Here is an 18,537-nt window from a genome sequence, read left to right on the forward strand (position 1 = left end):
CCACTGTTTAAGTGACTACTCTGGCTGAGATATTAGCAGTTTTGGGTGGGACCCTTTGCCCCCAAAAGGGATGCTGGGGCCTTCTGTATTTATTTAGCTAAAGCTGCCATGGCTGTGGGCAGGCCTCTGTGACCTTGAGAGGTACTGAAACACTTTGGAACTCCTCAGCTGGGCTGAGGAGCTGCCCCACATGAGATTGTTGGGGCTGTGGGAGGGCTGCTGTGCCCCTGAGAGAAATGCTGGGTCCCTCTAAAGCCCCCCTGCTGGGACAAGCAGCCTTGGGCAGGCTCACTGGTGCTATAGGCATGGGTCTGTGCCTAAGAAACATGTGCAAGTCCTCATCCCCTCCTCATGGCTGTAAGAATTGCAAAGATGTTCCACCAAAGAAGGTAGAGTTGCTGATAGTGGCTAGAGACCACAATTAGGCAGCTTTCTGGCTCTGTAAAGTGTGCATGCTGACCCCCCCTGTCGTGAGGGTGGCCCCCTTGCTGCACTGGACTGCCTGTTCCCAGAGTGCAGGACACCACATGGTTTAGGTAACCCAGTGCAATGATGTGGCCTCACTGGTATGGAACTGCTGCCTGGGCTGAATCAAAATAATGTCCTTGGATGTTGGGACCAATCCCAAACTGTGATCTGGGACCTGGGGGGTGTGGTTGGCTCCACATGAGTTGCTGCCTGGGGCAATGCAGTCATGTGGGCTCCACAAGTACTTCCCATACCAGGTGCATGGCTGCAGGGGCAGCACAAATTTCCCTGTGGGTTGGGTGCTAGTTCTCGGGTCTGCACTTGCTCACGTCTTTCCCACAGGCAGAGACCCCTCCTGAGTCCTTGCTTCTTCTGGTTGGAGGATGGGTGATGATGGCTGGGAATTTTTCTTCCACACTCTATTTGGGTGTCCCGAGTTTCTGCACTCACCAGTGTCTCCACTGCTTCTTTGATGTGTTCCAGCTCCCTCCACATTTTTGTCCAAGTGTAGCTGCATATTTGATGTATTCTCTGTCCTTGTGGGAGACATGAGTGACGTGGTCTTCTTCTTGGCCATCTTGCTCCACCCTGTGCCCCTAAAGATTTTTGAACTTGGTCATTCTGACTCCTACTGCCTATGACACCAGTCTCATTCTATGACCTATGTCCCCACCATCTTCCTCTCCAGGCCTGTGCCTAATTGCTGCCCTTGCTCACCAGCACCCTCAACTAGAGGACTGTTTCTTTGGCCTGGTCCTTAACATGTCCCTGCTCATGTGGCCCCATTTCTAATGAAGGGACACTTCCCTTTGCCCCCAAATTATGTAGTACATTGACTATTCAGGGTTATTTGTGGTGTAAGATAAAAGTTATTTCTTAACCAGCTAACCCCTTTCTCCATGACCACAAATAAGGGATGCTTAGGGACCTTCATTCTCTCAGTTTATATACCAGTGGAGATGGCCAGATTGTTCTCTAATTTCTTTCCAAACAAGACTGCTCTGAGGGTCTGGTAGAATAAATGTATTCTTCCCTGGACTTGTCCCTACTTCCCTAGTTATATAACTTAGTGGTTTCTTCTAGCTCAGGGCAGGGTGAGGGAGGGGAGGCTTAAGAGAGAGAGACGGGTCATCGGTCTACACACACAGCACTCTCCAGCCCTTTGGATTATTTGGGAAACTAAGGCCCAGATTGCAAGCGACAATCCTATCCAAGACAGTTTAGCTACTTTCAGAAAAGTACCTCCATCTCCCTACTGCCCGCGCTGGGTAGACAGCCGAGCTCTCCTTGGGTGGCTGATGATGGAACCTCCACAGTGAGCAGCCTGTGCTCTCTTCCTTGGCTCATCTAAACCCTGAACAGTCCCGTCTCTCGTCGCAGCTCAGTACTGTTGGAGGTTCTCATTGAAGAATCATTTCATTCTCCCAGGTCTGTTACAATTTTCTTTTTCTATCTCTTTTATCTAAATAATTAAAATATTGGGTAACATTGAACCGCCCACCACTGCCTTTACTCCTTCCACTCCAACCAACAGAAAGGTGCATTGCACTTGTCACAGTCTCTTCTGCAGATTCTCATTAAAAGATGTTTTGGTGGAGAGAGAGGTGGTCATGGCAGCAAAATATATACACCAACTGTATATTCTAGATCGCAGTTATCAACTCACTAGAACTTCAGTTTGCAGGTCCCTACAGATGAGAGGAAAATCCTTTTTCCTTCATTACTACCAAGGCTGAGTTTGTACTGCTGGATCATGTTCAGCCTAAAGTGCAGACTTTTTTTAGCTTTAGAAAAACAAAATCAACTGCTTTGGAAGGCAGCCAGTCTCCTCAGGCACCTTCCTTTGAGACGTTAAAAACTTCAGAAGAACCTGCCAGTTTTGAAGAACTGGTTGAATGGTCTGTCCTCTGGAAAACTGTCATTGTGTTGTTCTTTGTCTATCGTATAATTAAGATTTTCTCCATAACCAAGCTAAAGATATTTTTCTACTTCCTGGGCTAATGGTATTTCCATATAATTCTAAACACACAGTCACTCACCGTGATTAAAAAGCTTTTATGTCTTGATAACTTTGATAATGTTGAAGCCCTAGATGACCCTAAATAGAAAGTTCTTTTGTCTGGGCTTTATCACAAACGAGGGCAGCATGAGGTCTAAGTAACAGGCTGGACAGTCACAAATAAGACCTAGGGAGTCCTCGTATAGACATACTATTGCTGTGGGCTGAGGCTATCTCAGTAGAGACACTGGTCTGGAGGTTTTAGAGCCCCAGGGGCTGCCTCTCTGAGGAACAGTAGGGTACAGTGAACCTACTCAGTGGTCTGATATTGGGGAAGTTTTGTCTTTTGACATAGGACAGGAAATAGGAGTGTGGGAAAGACATCAAGAAGAGGTATTTAGAATGAAAGGACTGGGGGATAAAGAGCTTAATTAAAAAGCATTTAAAACAGGAAAAAAGATGAAGGCAATTGAAAGCATCTGTCATACATCCTGGGAGCAGACCCCTATCAGAGTAAAGGGTGGGCTCTTCCACCAAGCGGTCACGGGCATAGGGCGTGAGAACACAGCTGAGTCTACGTCAAGGGGCAGCAGCTTCACACTGCACACTGCGGGCCTGGAAGAGTGCACCTGGCGCCAGAGAGCAAATCCGGGTCCCTCAGTCACTGGGAGATGGAAAGAGAAGCTGCTCTATATTTGGGATGGAAAATAAAAGTGAACTGGCCAGGAACAATGTGGCTTCCCTAAGGAGAATTAAATCTAGATCTTGACCTGACATTTAAAGCACCACACCTGCTTTCTGTGTGTCCAGCTGACCAGAAGCCAACTACATCACTTGCCCAGCGGGACTGGAATGAGCATGTTATAGATGGAATTATGTGTGCCCCCAAATTTATATGGTGAGTCCTTAAGTCCCAGTGTAAAGATATTTGGAGATGGGGCCTTTGGGAGGGAACTAGGTTTAGGTGAAGTCATGAGGATGGAGTCTTATGAGAAGAGACCAGAGAGCTTCCCCTCTCTCCTCTGCATGTGAGGACACATCCAGAAGGTGGCCCTCAGCAAGCCAGGAAGAGAGCCCTCTCTAGGAACTGAATCAGCTGCTACCTTGATCTTGGACTTCTAGCTTCCAAAACTGTGAGAAATAAATGTCTGTTGTTTAAGCCATGCAGTCTGTGGTAGTTTGTTATAGCAGCCACTAAGACAGAGCAGGTGTCTGCAGGGGGAATTCTACTATCCCTTTAGGTCCAGCTCAAATGCCACCCTTTCCAAGAAAACTTCTCATATTTCTTCCCAGCAGAATTTCTGTCTCCTTTCTCCAACCCTCTGTTTGCACTTCAACTATAATACATATATAACACAGATCGTCCTTGAAATACCGGCAGTTATGTACGCAGTAGCTCCCACTTGATTTTCCCCAATTCTGTCCCCCTCAGCCCATTTCACTTCCTGAGCCAGTCTTAACAGAGGCAGGAAGTACCTTTCAGTTGTTTCAACAGGGCATTTGATTGGCCTCAGAGTTATTGTGGCATGTCAACTGCAGAACAGGTTCCCAAGTTATACACTTCCCACCTCTTCCCTTCCCTTGGCCAACCCGTGTGCCCATGTTCTCACAACCTGATTTTTATACTTGAGTTTCTGAGACCAGTTCTGCCACAATGACACCTCTCCCCATAGGGTTTCCAGATAAAATATGAGACAACAATCTTTTAGCGTAACTATGTCCCGTGCCACATTTGGGACATTAAAATTATTAACCATTTATTTGAAAATTCAAATTTAACTAGACATTCTGTATTTTTAATTACTAAAGACAGCCTTATGCCCCAGCATGACACGATTGAATAACCTGCCTAAGATCACTGTGTCCTACTCTTGTCTGTCTCCTGCATTGGGGACTACAGCCTGTCCCTGAAACTCAAGGCCCCCATCCACAGGCCAGAGCCCCTCCTTTCACATTTTAATTGCAAGTCTGGCTGGGTTCCTCAGAACCGTTTATTCTGCCCTCTGGTCTAAATCTCTACTGGAAGCTCAGCTCAAAGCTTGTCCAGCCCAGTGGACGTGTCTGATGTCAACCTGTCCCCTCAGCTGAATCTTCTCTTCCTTCCAAAAAAGCTTGACTTGCTGGTCACTCCCAGGCTTAGCTGAAATGCTCAGCTACTTCCAATCAGATTGTGATCCCAAAGGGAAGGAATAATTGCTCAATAATGACATCCAGCATGGTGTTTTACACATCACTGTTGCTTAATAAATGACAGTTGACCTCAAATTGAAAGACAGTAACCCAAAGGATCAGATTGGGGTTACAATCCAAACCACAAATCCAAACCCCAAAGAATTTCCAAAAAATGGGAGTAGAAACAACGAGGGTCTTAAAAGAGAGACCACAATACTTTGAGTTCAACAGAAAGGGGTGAGTACAAGACGGTGCAACTATAACTAACTGCTTCTTTGTATGTTTCATCCCCCAATTTTTGCAAACAAAAATAAAATAATCTGTGTCCCTTTAAAAGTCCAGACTGTGTGATTAGAACTGCAGGAGTACGCTGAGGCAGAGGCTCGGCAGAAGAAAAGGCAACGAGCCCCTGAGAAATCCTCTGTTCCCCACACCGAGGTCGGATCGGGAGACCAAGGCCCACGGTCACAGAGACTGGCCTGAAAGGCTCAACTGGAGGACTGCCTGGGACTGTGCAGCCCCATGGCGATGGCACGGTCAAGGCCCACAGTTAGCATTCTGTTTTCAGACCCTCAGCCCTTCGATACATTCTTAAAAAATAAACACACTATCATTAAACATTTTTCTGACTTGGTTTCTCTGTTAATATTACCTATCAACTCTGCATTACATGGTAGTGTCATGAGCTTACGGAGAATACGTGCCACCGGTTTGGGGTCAAATCAAGGTGACCCAATTCTACGACTCATCAGGCAAGTTACTGCCTTTGTGTAGTTACATGGACAAGAATTCTCTTGTTCACAGAAGCATTGATTATATTTCAAATGGATCCAAGCACAAACTTTCAGAGAAGTGGGATAGTATCAGATATCAATAAAATAAAATAATTTCCTATACAATTAGTACTTTCCAGTCTCATAACTGGAGGCCAGTCTGCATCGAAGGGCACTAAGATATATTCCCATTCCTTTCCCCACCGAACTTCCATTTTAAGGATCGTAGTTTCTAGCATTGCCTGATATATAACAATGAACACGTACTGAGTGTTTACCATGCACCAAGCACTAGGCTAAGATTTATTGATTATTTAATATAATCCTCAAACGACTTTTATGAGATAGTTATTACATTTCCCCCACTTACAGAGGAGGAAATGGAGGCTTAAGGGAGATAATTTGCATGACTGTTAATAGGTATTGGAGGCAGGATTCGACCAATTCCAAAGTCTACCTCTTGATGACTATGCAATTGCCAGAAGCAATGGAAATAGGGGGTGGTGCTGATGGTGGGAAACGCTTAGTTGCCTGCTGTGTACAGGAAATGTGCTAATCGCTTTCTATGCATTAGGCTTGGGGTGGATGAACTAGCCAGGGGGCCAGATTTGGGCTGCTTCCTGGGCGAATATAACCATGCCGATTTGTTTATATATTGCCTACAGCTGCTTTGGCAGTGACAGAGACTATATGACCCACAAAGCAGAAAATATTTACTATATGACTTTTTACAGAAAAAGTTCTCCAACCCTTATGTTATATAATTGAATCCTTCTACTAATAGCTCTAGGAAGGAGGGATTACCCCAGTTTTAGAAAAGACGAAACAAGTTCAGAAAAGTTAAGCTGCTTGTTGGAGAGCAGTGGTTCCTGACTTTTAAAATTTAAAATCTGTATTTTGCCATAGAATTGCCTCTTTTTTCGAAGTTAGGGACATTAGGGGGAAATGCTTTATATTTTCCTACCATTTCACAAAAGAAAAGATATTTTAATACCCAAGGTGAGGGGATATAATTACCAAAAGTCCTTTAGATGAAATAGATCTAATTTTATGAAAAACTTTGAATACTATTCCTATTTTTCTTTTTAAAAAATTCTTCAGGGATAAGAACTTAATATGGATCAGCATGAGTTCAAGACTGGTAGTGGAGGGCCACTTGCTGAGGAACTCTAGCCAGTAAGTGGCAATGCCACAGGGTACCTGGGGCTTATCTGACCCTAAAACCGATATTGGCTCTGTCTGTCTGTCTGCCTGTCTGTCTATTATTATTCCCGCATGCATTCTGTCATTCAACAACTACTCGAGCACCTGCAATGTGCTGGGTACCATGCTCATGGCAAAAACACAATGCATCATTTCCTTTCATCTCTCTCACCATCTCTCTCTTTCCTTTGGCTGTTGTGATTGAAACCAAAAACTCAACTCTTATTAACCATTTTCTTGTTATGATAGCTTGACCTGTTGGCGGTTGGGGAAATGATCCCAATGAAAATATCACAACACAATCGTATTATAGAGTCTCTCTCTTTTTTTTTTTTTTTTTTTTTTTTGTCTTTTTCGTGACCGGCACTCAGCCAGTGAGTGCACTGGCCATTCCTATATAGGATCCGAACCTGCGGCGGGAGCGTCGCTGCGCCACGGGGTCGGCCCTAGAGTCTCTTTTTTTAGTGTACATAATGACCGACTCTAGAGGCTCTTAGGATGGGAAGAAATTAAATAATTTTATCAAGTCACAGAGAATAGCTTGCACACCCCTGTATGTCTTTCCAATTTCAAGGTTCTCCAGTAAAGGATCAGGACACAGCCTGTGAGGATAAGCTCCACCTTTCATCAATAAACACTATCATCTTTTTGATATTGGGTTACTAGAAACTGTTCTTCCATTATAATGAACTACCACTAATAAAGCAGTCAAGCTATTTAAAAATTATAAGCAAAAGTTAATTATATAAAGTGATTATCAAGGCACTTTAAATTAACATTCATATTCTTGAACAAATGAGAACATTCCAATTATTGCATTATATATTACGATATAATGGCCTACATTTAAATATTTCTGATTCTGAATTATTCCTCTTTTTTATTATTACATTGATAAGATGAGTAATACAAGGGACATTCCAATTACTCCACTGATCATAGACAGAATATTTAAAAATAATTAAATGAAACTTACTGTGTATTCTGATTCCAGATGTTCATGTGGAGAAGAAGGGAAAGAAAAAAGAGAGACAAAATGACGATTTAGACCATTCTTATGTGCAATATAAAACCACACAACAAATACTGGTAAATTTTAATTATTAAACATGTGGTAAAGAAACCTTCCAAAAATTAAACTTTCATAAATACTGAATGTCTCCCTCTTGGCTCTGAAACACTTTCGTATGATGCTTTTGTGGCTGGGCAGATAAGGACAGTAAGACAAAATTTAATTAGCCTATAGGTTTGCGTCTAATTAAAAACCAAAGAGTTGGCATTATCATAGCAGAATTAAAGACTAGTAATTCCAGTAGAGCATTTCATTAAGCACAAAGGAATTCTTTTAAGTGGAAAAGCAGCTTTTAAAACCAATTAAGAAGAGCCTGTTATGATGATGTTGAAATGGGATCTCGAGTTTTAGTGTGTTTGAGGGCAGAAACCAAACCCTCTAAATTTTTTGGCCAGTTTCTAGTGAAATAGTCAGTACAGAGAGTTTATTATCATTGCATTACAAGTGAGAGGAAAAGTGATCTTAAAGTTTTTCATATTATCCAATATTAAAGGAAGTAATTTGGGGCAGAGAGACCCAATATAGTCTTTCACACAAAGTATAGTCAAATATTGGGGGGGAGGGGCGGGACAGTAAAACAAACAAGTCAAAATAAACAACTTGTTTATAGACAAATCATACCCCCAAATTACTTGGGGATTATTGAGGAAACAGGGAAAAATAAAGATAATTAAAACTCCTAGAAATGTCACTAAAAAGATCTTCACCTTTCTTCTCCATAAGTTATTCATTACAATCAATCTAAGAAGGAAGATGGAATGGATTAGATTCACCCTCCCACCCCCCGCCATCCCTGGGTGTCAGTGTTAGGAGGAGTGTTTGATGACATAGAAGCAAGAAAGCAAAGGGTGAGGGAGATATTACAGGGTGCCCATAACACCCTGCTTGGAGAATCAAGCCTCAATCGGTGAAATTTGACTTCCTCTATGGCCCTTGCAATCACTACACGGGGCAGATGGGTTGAAGCAAGGACTTACCTGTAATCGTGTAGGGATAATAGTTCCAAGCCTTCTCTGTCACATAAAATATTTTGGGGACAACAGCTCTAGCCCAACTAGGCAGTTTGCTAAGAGGAAAGAAAGAAACAAAGAAAAAAGTTAATTAGAGTCTATTCAGGTTCTCATCGTGCTACCACACCTTTCTGGATAGATTGCTAGAGAAATCAGAGGAATTCTGAGGCGTCTCTTCTCTATATGGCAAGCCCTTCCCCACCTCTCTGGTCTTTACCATAGTTAATCATTTCCTGTGTATATTCATGTGCTTTGAAAATGTGTAAAGACAGAAGGCGGCAGCCTGGGGGGCACTCTGCAGGACTGTAGGCCTGCCCTCTTTGACTGGATCTGCAAGGAGATGAGAATTTAGGGGGTGGGGGAGGAGAGGGGCGCCACGTTTGGAGGGTTGGGCCAGCACGGCCTTTGTCTCCTAGGAGTGGAACCGTGCAAGTGATATAAAGGGATGGTCAAGCCCAAATATGGGGGTGGGGGGAGGAGGGCACGGAGGCAAATGTTAGAGACAGGCTTCAGGCTAGTAACTCAAAATGAGCAATATTTTGAACACAGACAAAAGCAACAGAGAACAGCACCTTAAAGATATGAAGAGGAACAAAATACAGCTCCTTGATGACTCTAGTGGGTTGAATGTCGCCTCCCCAAAAGATATGTCCATGTCTTAACCTCCAGAACCTGTGACTATGACCTTATTTGAAAACTGACCTCATTTGCAGACGGCATTAAGTTAAGGACCTCAAGATGAAATCATCCTGGATAGAGGTTAGGCCCTAACTCCAATGACTGATATCCTTATAAGAGAAAGGAGAGGGAGATTTGAGACTCAGAGCACACGGAGGGGAAGGCTGTGCAAAGACGAGGGCAGGGGTGGGAGTGTGGCATCTCTAAGCCAAGGAACACCAAGGATTGCAGCAGCTGCCGAGTCTGGGATGGAGGCACAGAACAGACTCACCCTCAGAGCCCCAGAAGGAACCAACACTGCCAACACCTTGATTTCAGACTTCTGGCTTCCAGAACTGCAAGGGGATAAATTCCTGTTGTTTTAAGCCACCAAGGTTGTGGCAATTTGCTGCAGTAGCCTTAGGAAACCAATCAATGACAGAGCCATTCCTCTGGAGCAAGGGTCTGTGCAGCCATTGGCAAACAACAAATTCTCAAACGGCACAGGTCCCAAGGTCGTTTGTAAACCAAACACTAATGAAGTTTTGTTTTCCTTCAGAGGAAAACCCTGTAGCAGAGTGTAGGCCCAGAGAATTCCTTGCATATTGTATTTAAATATATAATATTATCTATTTCTTCAAATATCTTTTATGATTTTCTCCTGATAGATATATCATGATATATACCCTTTCTTTTATAAGATACTGGTCATTGGAATTTGGGCCTACACCAAATCCAGGGTGATTTCATCTTGAGATCCTTAAAATAAATATATAACATAATTTTATTTTTCCCAAGAACTAGGGTTTAGAACCAGGGGTTTTCTGTCTTTCCAGAGCTGCCATTTTGCTTCTTTTCTATTCTGGTGCCTACTGCTAAGCATCTGGGACATTAATGTCTAGCATCAGACCCAGGGAGATGACGTAGACTCTCAGCTCCTCAGGGCTGCATGTTGGCAAAAAAGAGCATCGAGAAGCAGTTTCGAATTCCAAGCTGATATAACTAGGAAAGGGGGGACGTCAAGCTCACAGAACCCCAAATCCCAAACACCTCTTGGATGTGGAATTTACATGACAACCAGAGCGAGTAAGATCCTGTGTACCTCGTATGTCATCTCAAATTGTTTCTCTTATTTCTGACAGTATCCAGGCCTGGCTTTGGAAAAGACAAATATGTATTTTCAAAGGCTGACCGGACCTAACCCAAAGTGCCGGGCTGTTTATCAGAGTTAAAACAAATGGGGAAATGAAAGCCCCCACAAAGCCGGTGAGTGTCAGAGAAGGCCACGATTCTCAGGTGGGCTGTGAGGGATGGGTGGAAGCAGCTTCTAATTCACCTAGCAATTCCTCTTGCTGCTCCCCTGCAGAATTTTTCACTCCTATAAAATCATCTCTGCAGTAACTGCTCATTTACCTTACATTCACACTGCTCAAAAGGCTGGGGCTGCTCCCAGACAGGGGTTTTTATAGCTTTTTCTGATGATTTATTCTATCAGTCACTGAAGTTGGAGTGCAAAGGAGGTTGTTGTTGAGAGTAGAAAGATCGCACTGGCTTGCTTGCTGGAAATGGTCACTAGGAAAACTTACCCTGGGTTCCTTCTTCTGTGTCCCCACACCCCAGAGCAATATGCCAATGCATAGCGTAGGAAGATGTGCACTTTAGTCACAAGCAAGCGGTTTTCTTATGCTTTTAACGGACTAAAACGGGGTTGGAGAATCTCCCCAATGTAAGCAAGGCATTGCTGAGCTCAAACAAAGTGCACGTTTCCCTACAGCATTACAGCCGTTCCCCACTGTCCTCTTGTGGGAAGGGAGGGATTCCATCTACACTGCACACCTCCTCAAACTCACTGGGCCCCTCCTGTGGAGCACTCTGGGACCCAAGTGCCCCCCTCAACCCATAATTTATTCTCTAAAGCATTTAAAAAGCCTCCCAGCAGAGCCACATTCCTAAGCAACAATCATTTTGGGGGAGGAAGATGAAAAACCCTGGCAATTTTCCACTCATTTTGAGACTTTTCCTATTTGTATATAAATAGTCAGGACTCCAGTTTCTAGAATCTTTATTTTCACTGTTTCATCCACTAACGCATGCAGGATGGGCAGCACTATAATCAATTACCTTTTCCAATAAGATGCCCTAAAAATTAACACAGTCATTTAGCCGAGGTGGCTCATACGATCTTATGTGACTCTTCTAATTAGTCTAGGAAGGAGGCACTTCTGCTTTAAGTCATTTACTGGTCCAGGCGCAGGAGACGTTTGCAGCAAGTTCCATGATACACTATTTAAATATTTTGAAGCCCACTAATAGACCTTCTCCTCAATTTACCTCAGAGCACATCATTATTGGAATCGTTTTTGTCTGAGAAAGTAAAATTTATTTTTCTCTGCAGCAGTGATTTATCAGGGCTTGCAAAGGAAAATGGAATTAAATTAGTCCCCACTGCTGCTGTCACTTTCATGATGTATACTGTCACCCAGCCTACAATTCTAAGAAAATGTCTGTCACTCAAACTCACTACCAGGTGTCAAACGAGAGCCTTTCTTCCAGAGAGGTGGCAAGTGTGAACCAAGCCCTTTGTCCATGGGCCAGGATCAAACCTCCCAACGGCCCATCTTGCCAAGGCTCAAGCTTTAGAGACACTTAATAAAAAAGAGGGATAAAACTCTAAAGCCTTTCTAGAATCGGAAAATGTGCTGATGTGGAATGATACCACACCTGCATCATGTTCCCCCAGATGCCTCTGTAATGACTCCCAAAGACAGACTTTTTAAAATGTTTGGTTTTTTACTTTTAAGCTTTGGTATGAAACACAGTCACGCATTGCTTAATGACAGGATCCATTCTGAGATATGCGTCATTAGGTGATTTCGTCATTGCATGAACATCAGAGTGTACTCACAAAAACGTAGATGGTGTAGCCTGCTACACACCTAGGCTATATGGTATGGTCTACTGCTCCTACATGAGCAATGTGTTGCACTACGTTGCAATGGCTATGATGTCACTAGTTGATACGAATTTTTCAGCTCCATTATAATTTTGTGGGACCACAGTTGTATATGTGGAGTGTCATTGACCGAAATGTCGTTACGTGGTGCATGACCATAGAACATATCCATGACACAGCCAGGTGGCCAACCCATCCCGGTATACCTCAGGCTTTCCTGGTTTTAGCACCAAAGTCCCACATGCCGGGAAATCCCTTAGTACCAGGCAAACTGGGATGGTTGGTCACCCTAGAGTAGTGGTTCTCAATAGAAAGAGATCGTGCCTCCCAGGAGACATTTGGCAATGTCTGGAAACATTTTTGGTTGTGTCAGCTGGGCTGGGATGAGGTCTGGGGGCTGCTACTAGTGTCCAGTGGGCAGAGGTGAGATCCTGCTGAACATCCTACAATGCAAAGGACAGCTTCCCACGACAAATAATTATCTAGTCCAAATTGTCAACAGTAACAAGGCTGAGAAATGTGGCAGATTGTCTCTAATCTCTTATATTCCCCGAGGTTCCTTAAATCACCACTGACCTGATAAGAAGGTAATCTGAACTGGTCTCAGGTTAAGGATGTTTACCTACTCATAAAGAGCTTCCTGAACTGGAACCTAAACGTTCCCTGCATTACAAGCTTCTGGCACTTTACAATCCAAATGATCATAAAATTCCTCCTGGTATCTAATCTTACATTGCAATTTATGCTCATTTGAGATTTGCTCCAAGAATATCCTTAGGACGAGTGTAGTCTAAATGGAGTCTAATTTTGTTTTCTCAACAGGGGTCAAAATTATGAGAGTCAAAACTGGAAATTTTGGACTTAAGAGTCTCATGCTCTACCGACTGAGCTAGCCGGGCATCTGGAAATTTTGGACTTAAACATTCTCCAGCAGAAAAGATAGTCATGGGATCGTCTCCTGAACAGCACACCTAAAACCTGTCACTTTCTGCACTGAGATTATGCTCAAATAACTGCAGTTCATTTTAAATAGGACTCTACTATCTTCATATCCTCATTTCCCACTAGTCCAGGAGGAATATTCTGACTTTTCTTTTCCTCTTTGCACCAAAGCCTGGCATTTGGCAATTATTTGATAGTAATTGATTGCTTCAATCCAGTTCTTCATATGGTTTTTTTTGGGGGGGGGGGGGGCTGGCTGATACAGGGAGCCGAACCCTTGACTTTGGTGTTACTATCCCATGCTCTAACCAGCAGAGCTAACGAGCCAGTCCTACACACAGTGTTTTCTGAGGTCTTTAAATCTCTTCTCCAGCTGCTCTGATTCATTTGCTTACTCTTCTAAATGATTATTCTGGCTGGTCTTAAGTTGTCTCCTAAAGAAATTGTTTATATGGCAGTGAAGAGTTGAGAAGAGCTTCCAGACCAGAGCTAAAGCCTGTGGGAGGCACCCACAGGAATTGTCCAGAAACTGAGTTCCTTGAACTTGACACAGAGACTCCACCACCACCCTCCCTACTTACAAAGACAGGTGGCGTCAAATTCCAGCAAAAGGGGCCTGCAGCTTCTGGGAAGGCGCTGCTTGGACAGCGTTAGGGGAATGTGGCCAGTGCACAGAGAAGCTCCCAGGGGACCCATGTCAACGTCACCTGTCGGGAGTGGGGCAGAACCAAGGTGGAAAACTGCACGGCTAGATGCTCTCTAAGATCCCAACCAGGCCTAAACATTCTGTTTCCATGATTTCCTGTGGCAGCAGTTGAGGGGGCAGAAGGGAGGGGGCCTGGCATGTGCTTAAGTATTGAGATGGGGACAGAATAGAATAGCACGCACTCAGAGATGTGTCGGAGGAAGCCCCTCGCGTGCTCATTAGTTCCTGTAGCACTTACCTTCTAAAATACACAAGGGCACTTCCAAAACTCATGGAAAGATTCTATTATCTTCTAATTCTATTTTTCCATGAACTTTTTGAAGTACCCTTGTGTGTGTATGTATACATTTTCCCTATATACATTAATAATATAACAAATAATATATTTATATGGAATATACAAAATTATATACTCTGAAATATATGGTGTTCTTATCTGTTATGGCTACTGTGCACTGTCTTTCACTCCCTACTACAATGCAAGTCCCACCAGGACAGGATCTTTGTTCTCTGCACCGTTGTATCCCCAGTACCTAGAACGGTGCCTAGCACACAGCAGGTGCTCAATAAGTATTTTTTGAATGAATGAAGATTGTGTGTGTGTGACCATGAAGATTCTTTGAAAATAGCATGGAAACAGTTTATTAGGTCAGCATGAATGGCTCTGATACTTTTGCCAACACCTGCTGCCCGGGCAGTGGACTCTCCCAAAGCCACACGAGCGCTGGGCACTGCACCTGCTTTGGGGAAGATCTGGGGCATGGGATTGATGTGCTCAGTAGATCTGGGAGTGCCAGGAGAAGAGGAAGAGGACACGGGAAAGAGAGACCCAAGCTGCGGCAACGAGGTTCTACCAAAGGGCTGTTAGGTAAAGGGACCAGAGGGTGGCTTCGCATGACCAGTTAAAAACGGTTTATGACTTATGCAAGCCTTACTCTCTCCTACCCAAAGCCACCAGAGGCCAAGAGAGATTGTCGTGGAAGGCAAGGGCCACATAGCGGGAAAAGTGTTGTTCCCTCTGTGCAGAGCAATTCAGACATGAGGGGGAATCACCGTTGGAGGCTGGCAATCCTCCCTGACTGGCAGCTGCCAGCACAGCCTAATTAATCCAGCAGCCCTGGTGGTGAAGAACGCAACACTTCACGACTGAAAAACAAGCCTAAAAATAGACTCCATCCTCTCTCCCAGGCACCCCCCACTCCCAGCCCCTGCCTTCGCTCTCCTCCTGGGCTTCAGTGGGAAGGAACAGGAGAGATGCTAGGGACAAAGTGAAAAGAAAAGCCACAAAAGAAAAGCCCACCTTCATGTGTTTCTGGGTGACAGGTTTCATTTAGCATCACTCTTCCGGAGTTTGATCAGGATCTGGCCTCCTTTCCCTGGATGCCAGTTGAAACCAGCATTTTTGAAGACAAGCCAAGAAGTACCACTTATGTGGTTAACTGAGCTGGATCAAAGGCCCAAGGACAACCATCAAATGTACCATTGTATGAGCCCTCATGTACCAAATGTTTTAGGCAGCCACCAAAATGCTCTGTGTGCCCAACAGTGTTTCAGATGCTGGAGGAAGGGTCAGGGAATGAAGCAAGCCCACAATCCCTGGGAAATGAGAGGTAAGTACTAAAAGATGAATGGGATTTTAAAAGGACATTATGACAAATTAGAAAATTGGCAGAGGATCTGAATAGACACTTCTCCAAAGAAGGTATACAAATGGCCAATACATACACGAAGAGGTGCTCGACATCATTAGTCATTAGAGATGAGATACCACTTCACACTCACTAGGATGGCTAGAGTCAAAAAGACAGACAGTAGCAAATGTCAGTGACTATGTGGAAAAATTGGAACCCTCATGCATTGATGTTGGGATGTAAGAAGAGGCAGCCACTTTGGAAAACAGTTTGGAAGTTCCTCTCCCCACCCACTGGTATCCAGGGCTTGGGAACCCGATGGGATGCTTATGTTTGGGATTTTGAAAAGAAAAAAGGGACAACTCTGATCCACCCATGGTAGCTGTGATGCTGATGGCTGGAGCAGCAGAGGTGAGGGGCGGTGGAGACAGAATGGAGGTGTTTGGTTCTGCATAAAGATGGTTGTCATCACTGGGCTCTTGGCTCTCTGGAGCCACCTTGATTCCTGCTCATTCTTAAGCCTCCAGAGAATTCTGTGGGTCTCTAACATCATTCCGTGAAATGTTCCTTCTGCTTAAGACATACTCAGTCCCTTTTGCTGGCAACTATGAACTTTGACTGCAATAGCCTCACACTGCCTTTTTAGCTTACCTCCCACTCATCCCCCATAGATAACTTACATACCAGCTGAAGTGGACTGTTGTGGTTTAAATGTCCCCTCAAGCTCACGTTGGAGCTTCATTCCCAATATCATACCTGAAAGGTGGGGCCTTGAAGAGGTGAATGGATTGTGAGGACTAGACCCTCATGAAGGGATTAACCGATTCATGGATCAATGGGTTAATGGTTTAATGTGTTATCATGGATGTGGACTGGTGGCTTCATAAGGAGAGCACATGAAAGTGATCTTGCAATCCTTGCCATGTGATGGCCTTCATCACCATGAGACTCTGTAGAGAGTTCCTACCAAGAAGCAAGCCCTCACCAGACGTGCTCCCTGGGCCTTGGACTTCCCAGTCTCCAAAACTGTAAGAAACAAATTTCATTTTCTTATAAATTACCCAGTTTCAGGTACTCTGTTATATGCAACAGAAAACAAGCTAATCCATGGACCAATCACCGACAGGTGGATGTTTGGGCTATCTTTGCTTAGTGATGACAGTAACTATTACTGAATCTAGCTCCTCGTTGAGCAATTTTTTATTTTCACATTAACTGGAGAGTAGACTTTGAATATTTTCAGTGCCTCTAATAGTTACTTTGGGTAATAAATCAATAAAGCAGTTTCTGAGCATGATTTGCTTTCCCTTATAGATTGATGAGAATTTACTCACTTTGCCAGCTCATAAATTCAGGTCCATAGGACAATTCTCCGTGTACATTATTAAATGGGCACTGGGAACATCTTAGCTACTGCCAATCTGTCTCTCAGGACCCACTTCCCTGTGGACACTCACAAAATGGACAGAAGGTCTCACAAATGTTGGAACCAACCTGACTTGTACCCTACCTTGATCAGAAAGCAAAGACCATGTCTTACTTCTTAAGGGATTCTCTCCAATACCTGCATAATTGGTTGCACGTCGGGGGTTTCAACAAATAACTCACATAATGAATGACAATTATGAGGCAGCCTCTCCAACATGCAGTCATGACTTATGCATGCAAGACATGAGTCAACTTCAGGTGGCTCTAGGTTATGACTACAAAGTAATGGGTTTGGTTTTCTTTTATGATTATGGGACTTTGTCTTATTAATTCCTACTTATGTCACATATCAATTTTTTCTTTTTCTCTTGCTAAGCTGTAATCTCCCTGGCTCTAAGATAAGTGCCCCTGCTCTTCCAAATATGCCAAAAGCCTTTTAAATTATAGAATGATGGACCTGCTTTAGACTTGTACAAAGGAAACTAAACGTACTTCTTCCTGTGCTTCACCGGTTACTCAAGTATGCTGGAGGAGGGTCAGGATAATGTCTGACACGTGCTATGAGTGTAGAAAATTAGGGTTGAAAAGGATCTTCTGGGTTGTCCAGCTTAACCAGCCATCCAGTGTGTTTAGCCACCTATTTGACGTTTGAATCTGCACGAGAACACCCTGATGAGTGGGGATCCCACGCGTGCTCAGGCACCTCCAACAACAGCATAATTGACTACAAGACACTCAATCTCATTCTCAGATGGCTTGCGTCCTTAGAAATGTCTTCTTTAAACGGAGCCTAACCCTTCCTCCTGGGATCCCCACCCACTGGCTTTGGTCCCACTGGTCTCGCTAAGGTCTTATAGCACACAGAGGTCTAATTCTTCTCCATCTAACAGCACCAAGATACACCCTGAGTCTAGCTTTTCCAGGTTAAATATCCTTGGTTTCTTCAGTCATTCTTCATATCAGTGGCATTTCTAGTCCTTTTAACTCCAGGTATGTCCTGAACAGTGGAAAATTGGGCAAGATTATCAAGTGACGGGTTTTAGATATTTTACTTTACTTCTATCGATGTAGTTAAGAATGTTTGCAGCTGTATATTTATTATATACACACATGTACATATGTATACACACACAAATACATATTATGTGTATGCATGTGTGTGTGTGTATATGATTTATATTGAATTGTCAACCAAAATCACTGACCAAGGTCCAAGGGTTTGATCCCTGTACCAGCCATTCTCCCCACCCTCGCCAAAAAAAGGCAAAATCACTGTATTTCTTTCAAATATACCATTGCAAAGTTATAAATCCTTTATCCCATACTTGTAAAATTTGTATTTTGGGATCCAAAGATAAGACCGTATTTAATTTCATCTTGATAGAAAATGACCCCTCATTGCAAACTACTGAAGTTTTTCCGGATCTTCTTTCAGTCTTTTAAACTCACTATCCTTCCTAGCTGTGGGTTTCTTACGAGTTTGGAAAGGCTTACCTTCTAGATGTTTAGGCAGATACTGGTCA

The 18,537-nt window shown here is 43.6% G+C and overlaps 1 protein-coding gene across 1 annotated transcript in view; it reads right to left on the bottom strand.

Annotated features, from left to right (window-relative positions):
* Nucleotides 1-18,537, bottom strand: part of PITPNC1 (phosphatidylinositol transfer protein cytoplasmic 1) — a 241,292-nt gene that overhangs the window by 107,199 nt on the left and 115,556 nt on the right. The window contains exons 3-4 of the mRNA XM_063081104.1: nt 8,665-8,753; nt 7,592-7,599 (exon numbers count right to left, since the gene is read on the bottom strand). Of these exons, the coding sequence (XP_062937174.1) occupies nt 7,592-7,599; nt 8,665-8,753 (97 nt within the window). The remainder of the gene's footprint in view (nt 1-7,591; nt 7,600-8,664; nt 8,754-18,537) is intronic.

This window comes from Cynocephalus volans, chromosome 16, assembly GCF_027409185.1.
Source record: "Cynocephalus volans isolate mCynVol1 chromosome 16, mCynVol1.pri, whole genome shotgun sequence".
Classification (NCBI taxonomy): domain Eukaryota; kingdom Metazoa; phylum Chordata; class Mammalia; order Dermoptera; family Cynocephalidae; genus Cynocephalus; species Cynocephalus volans.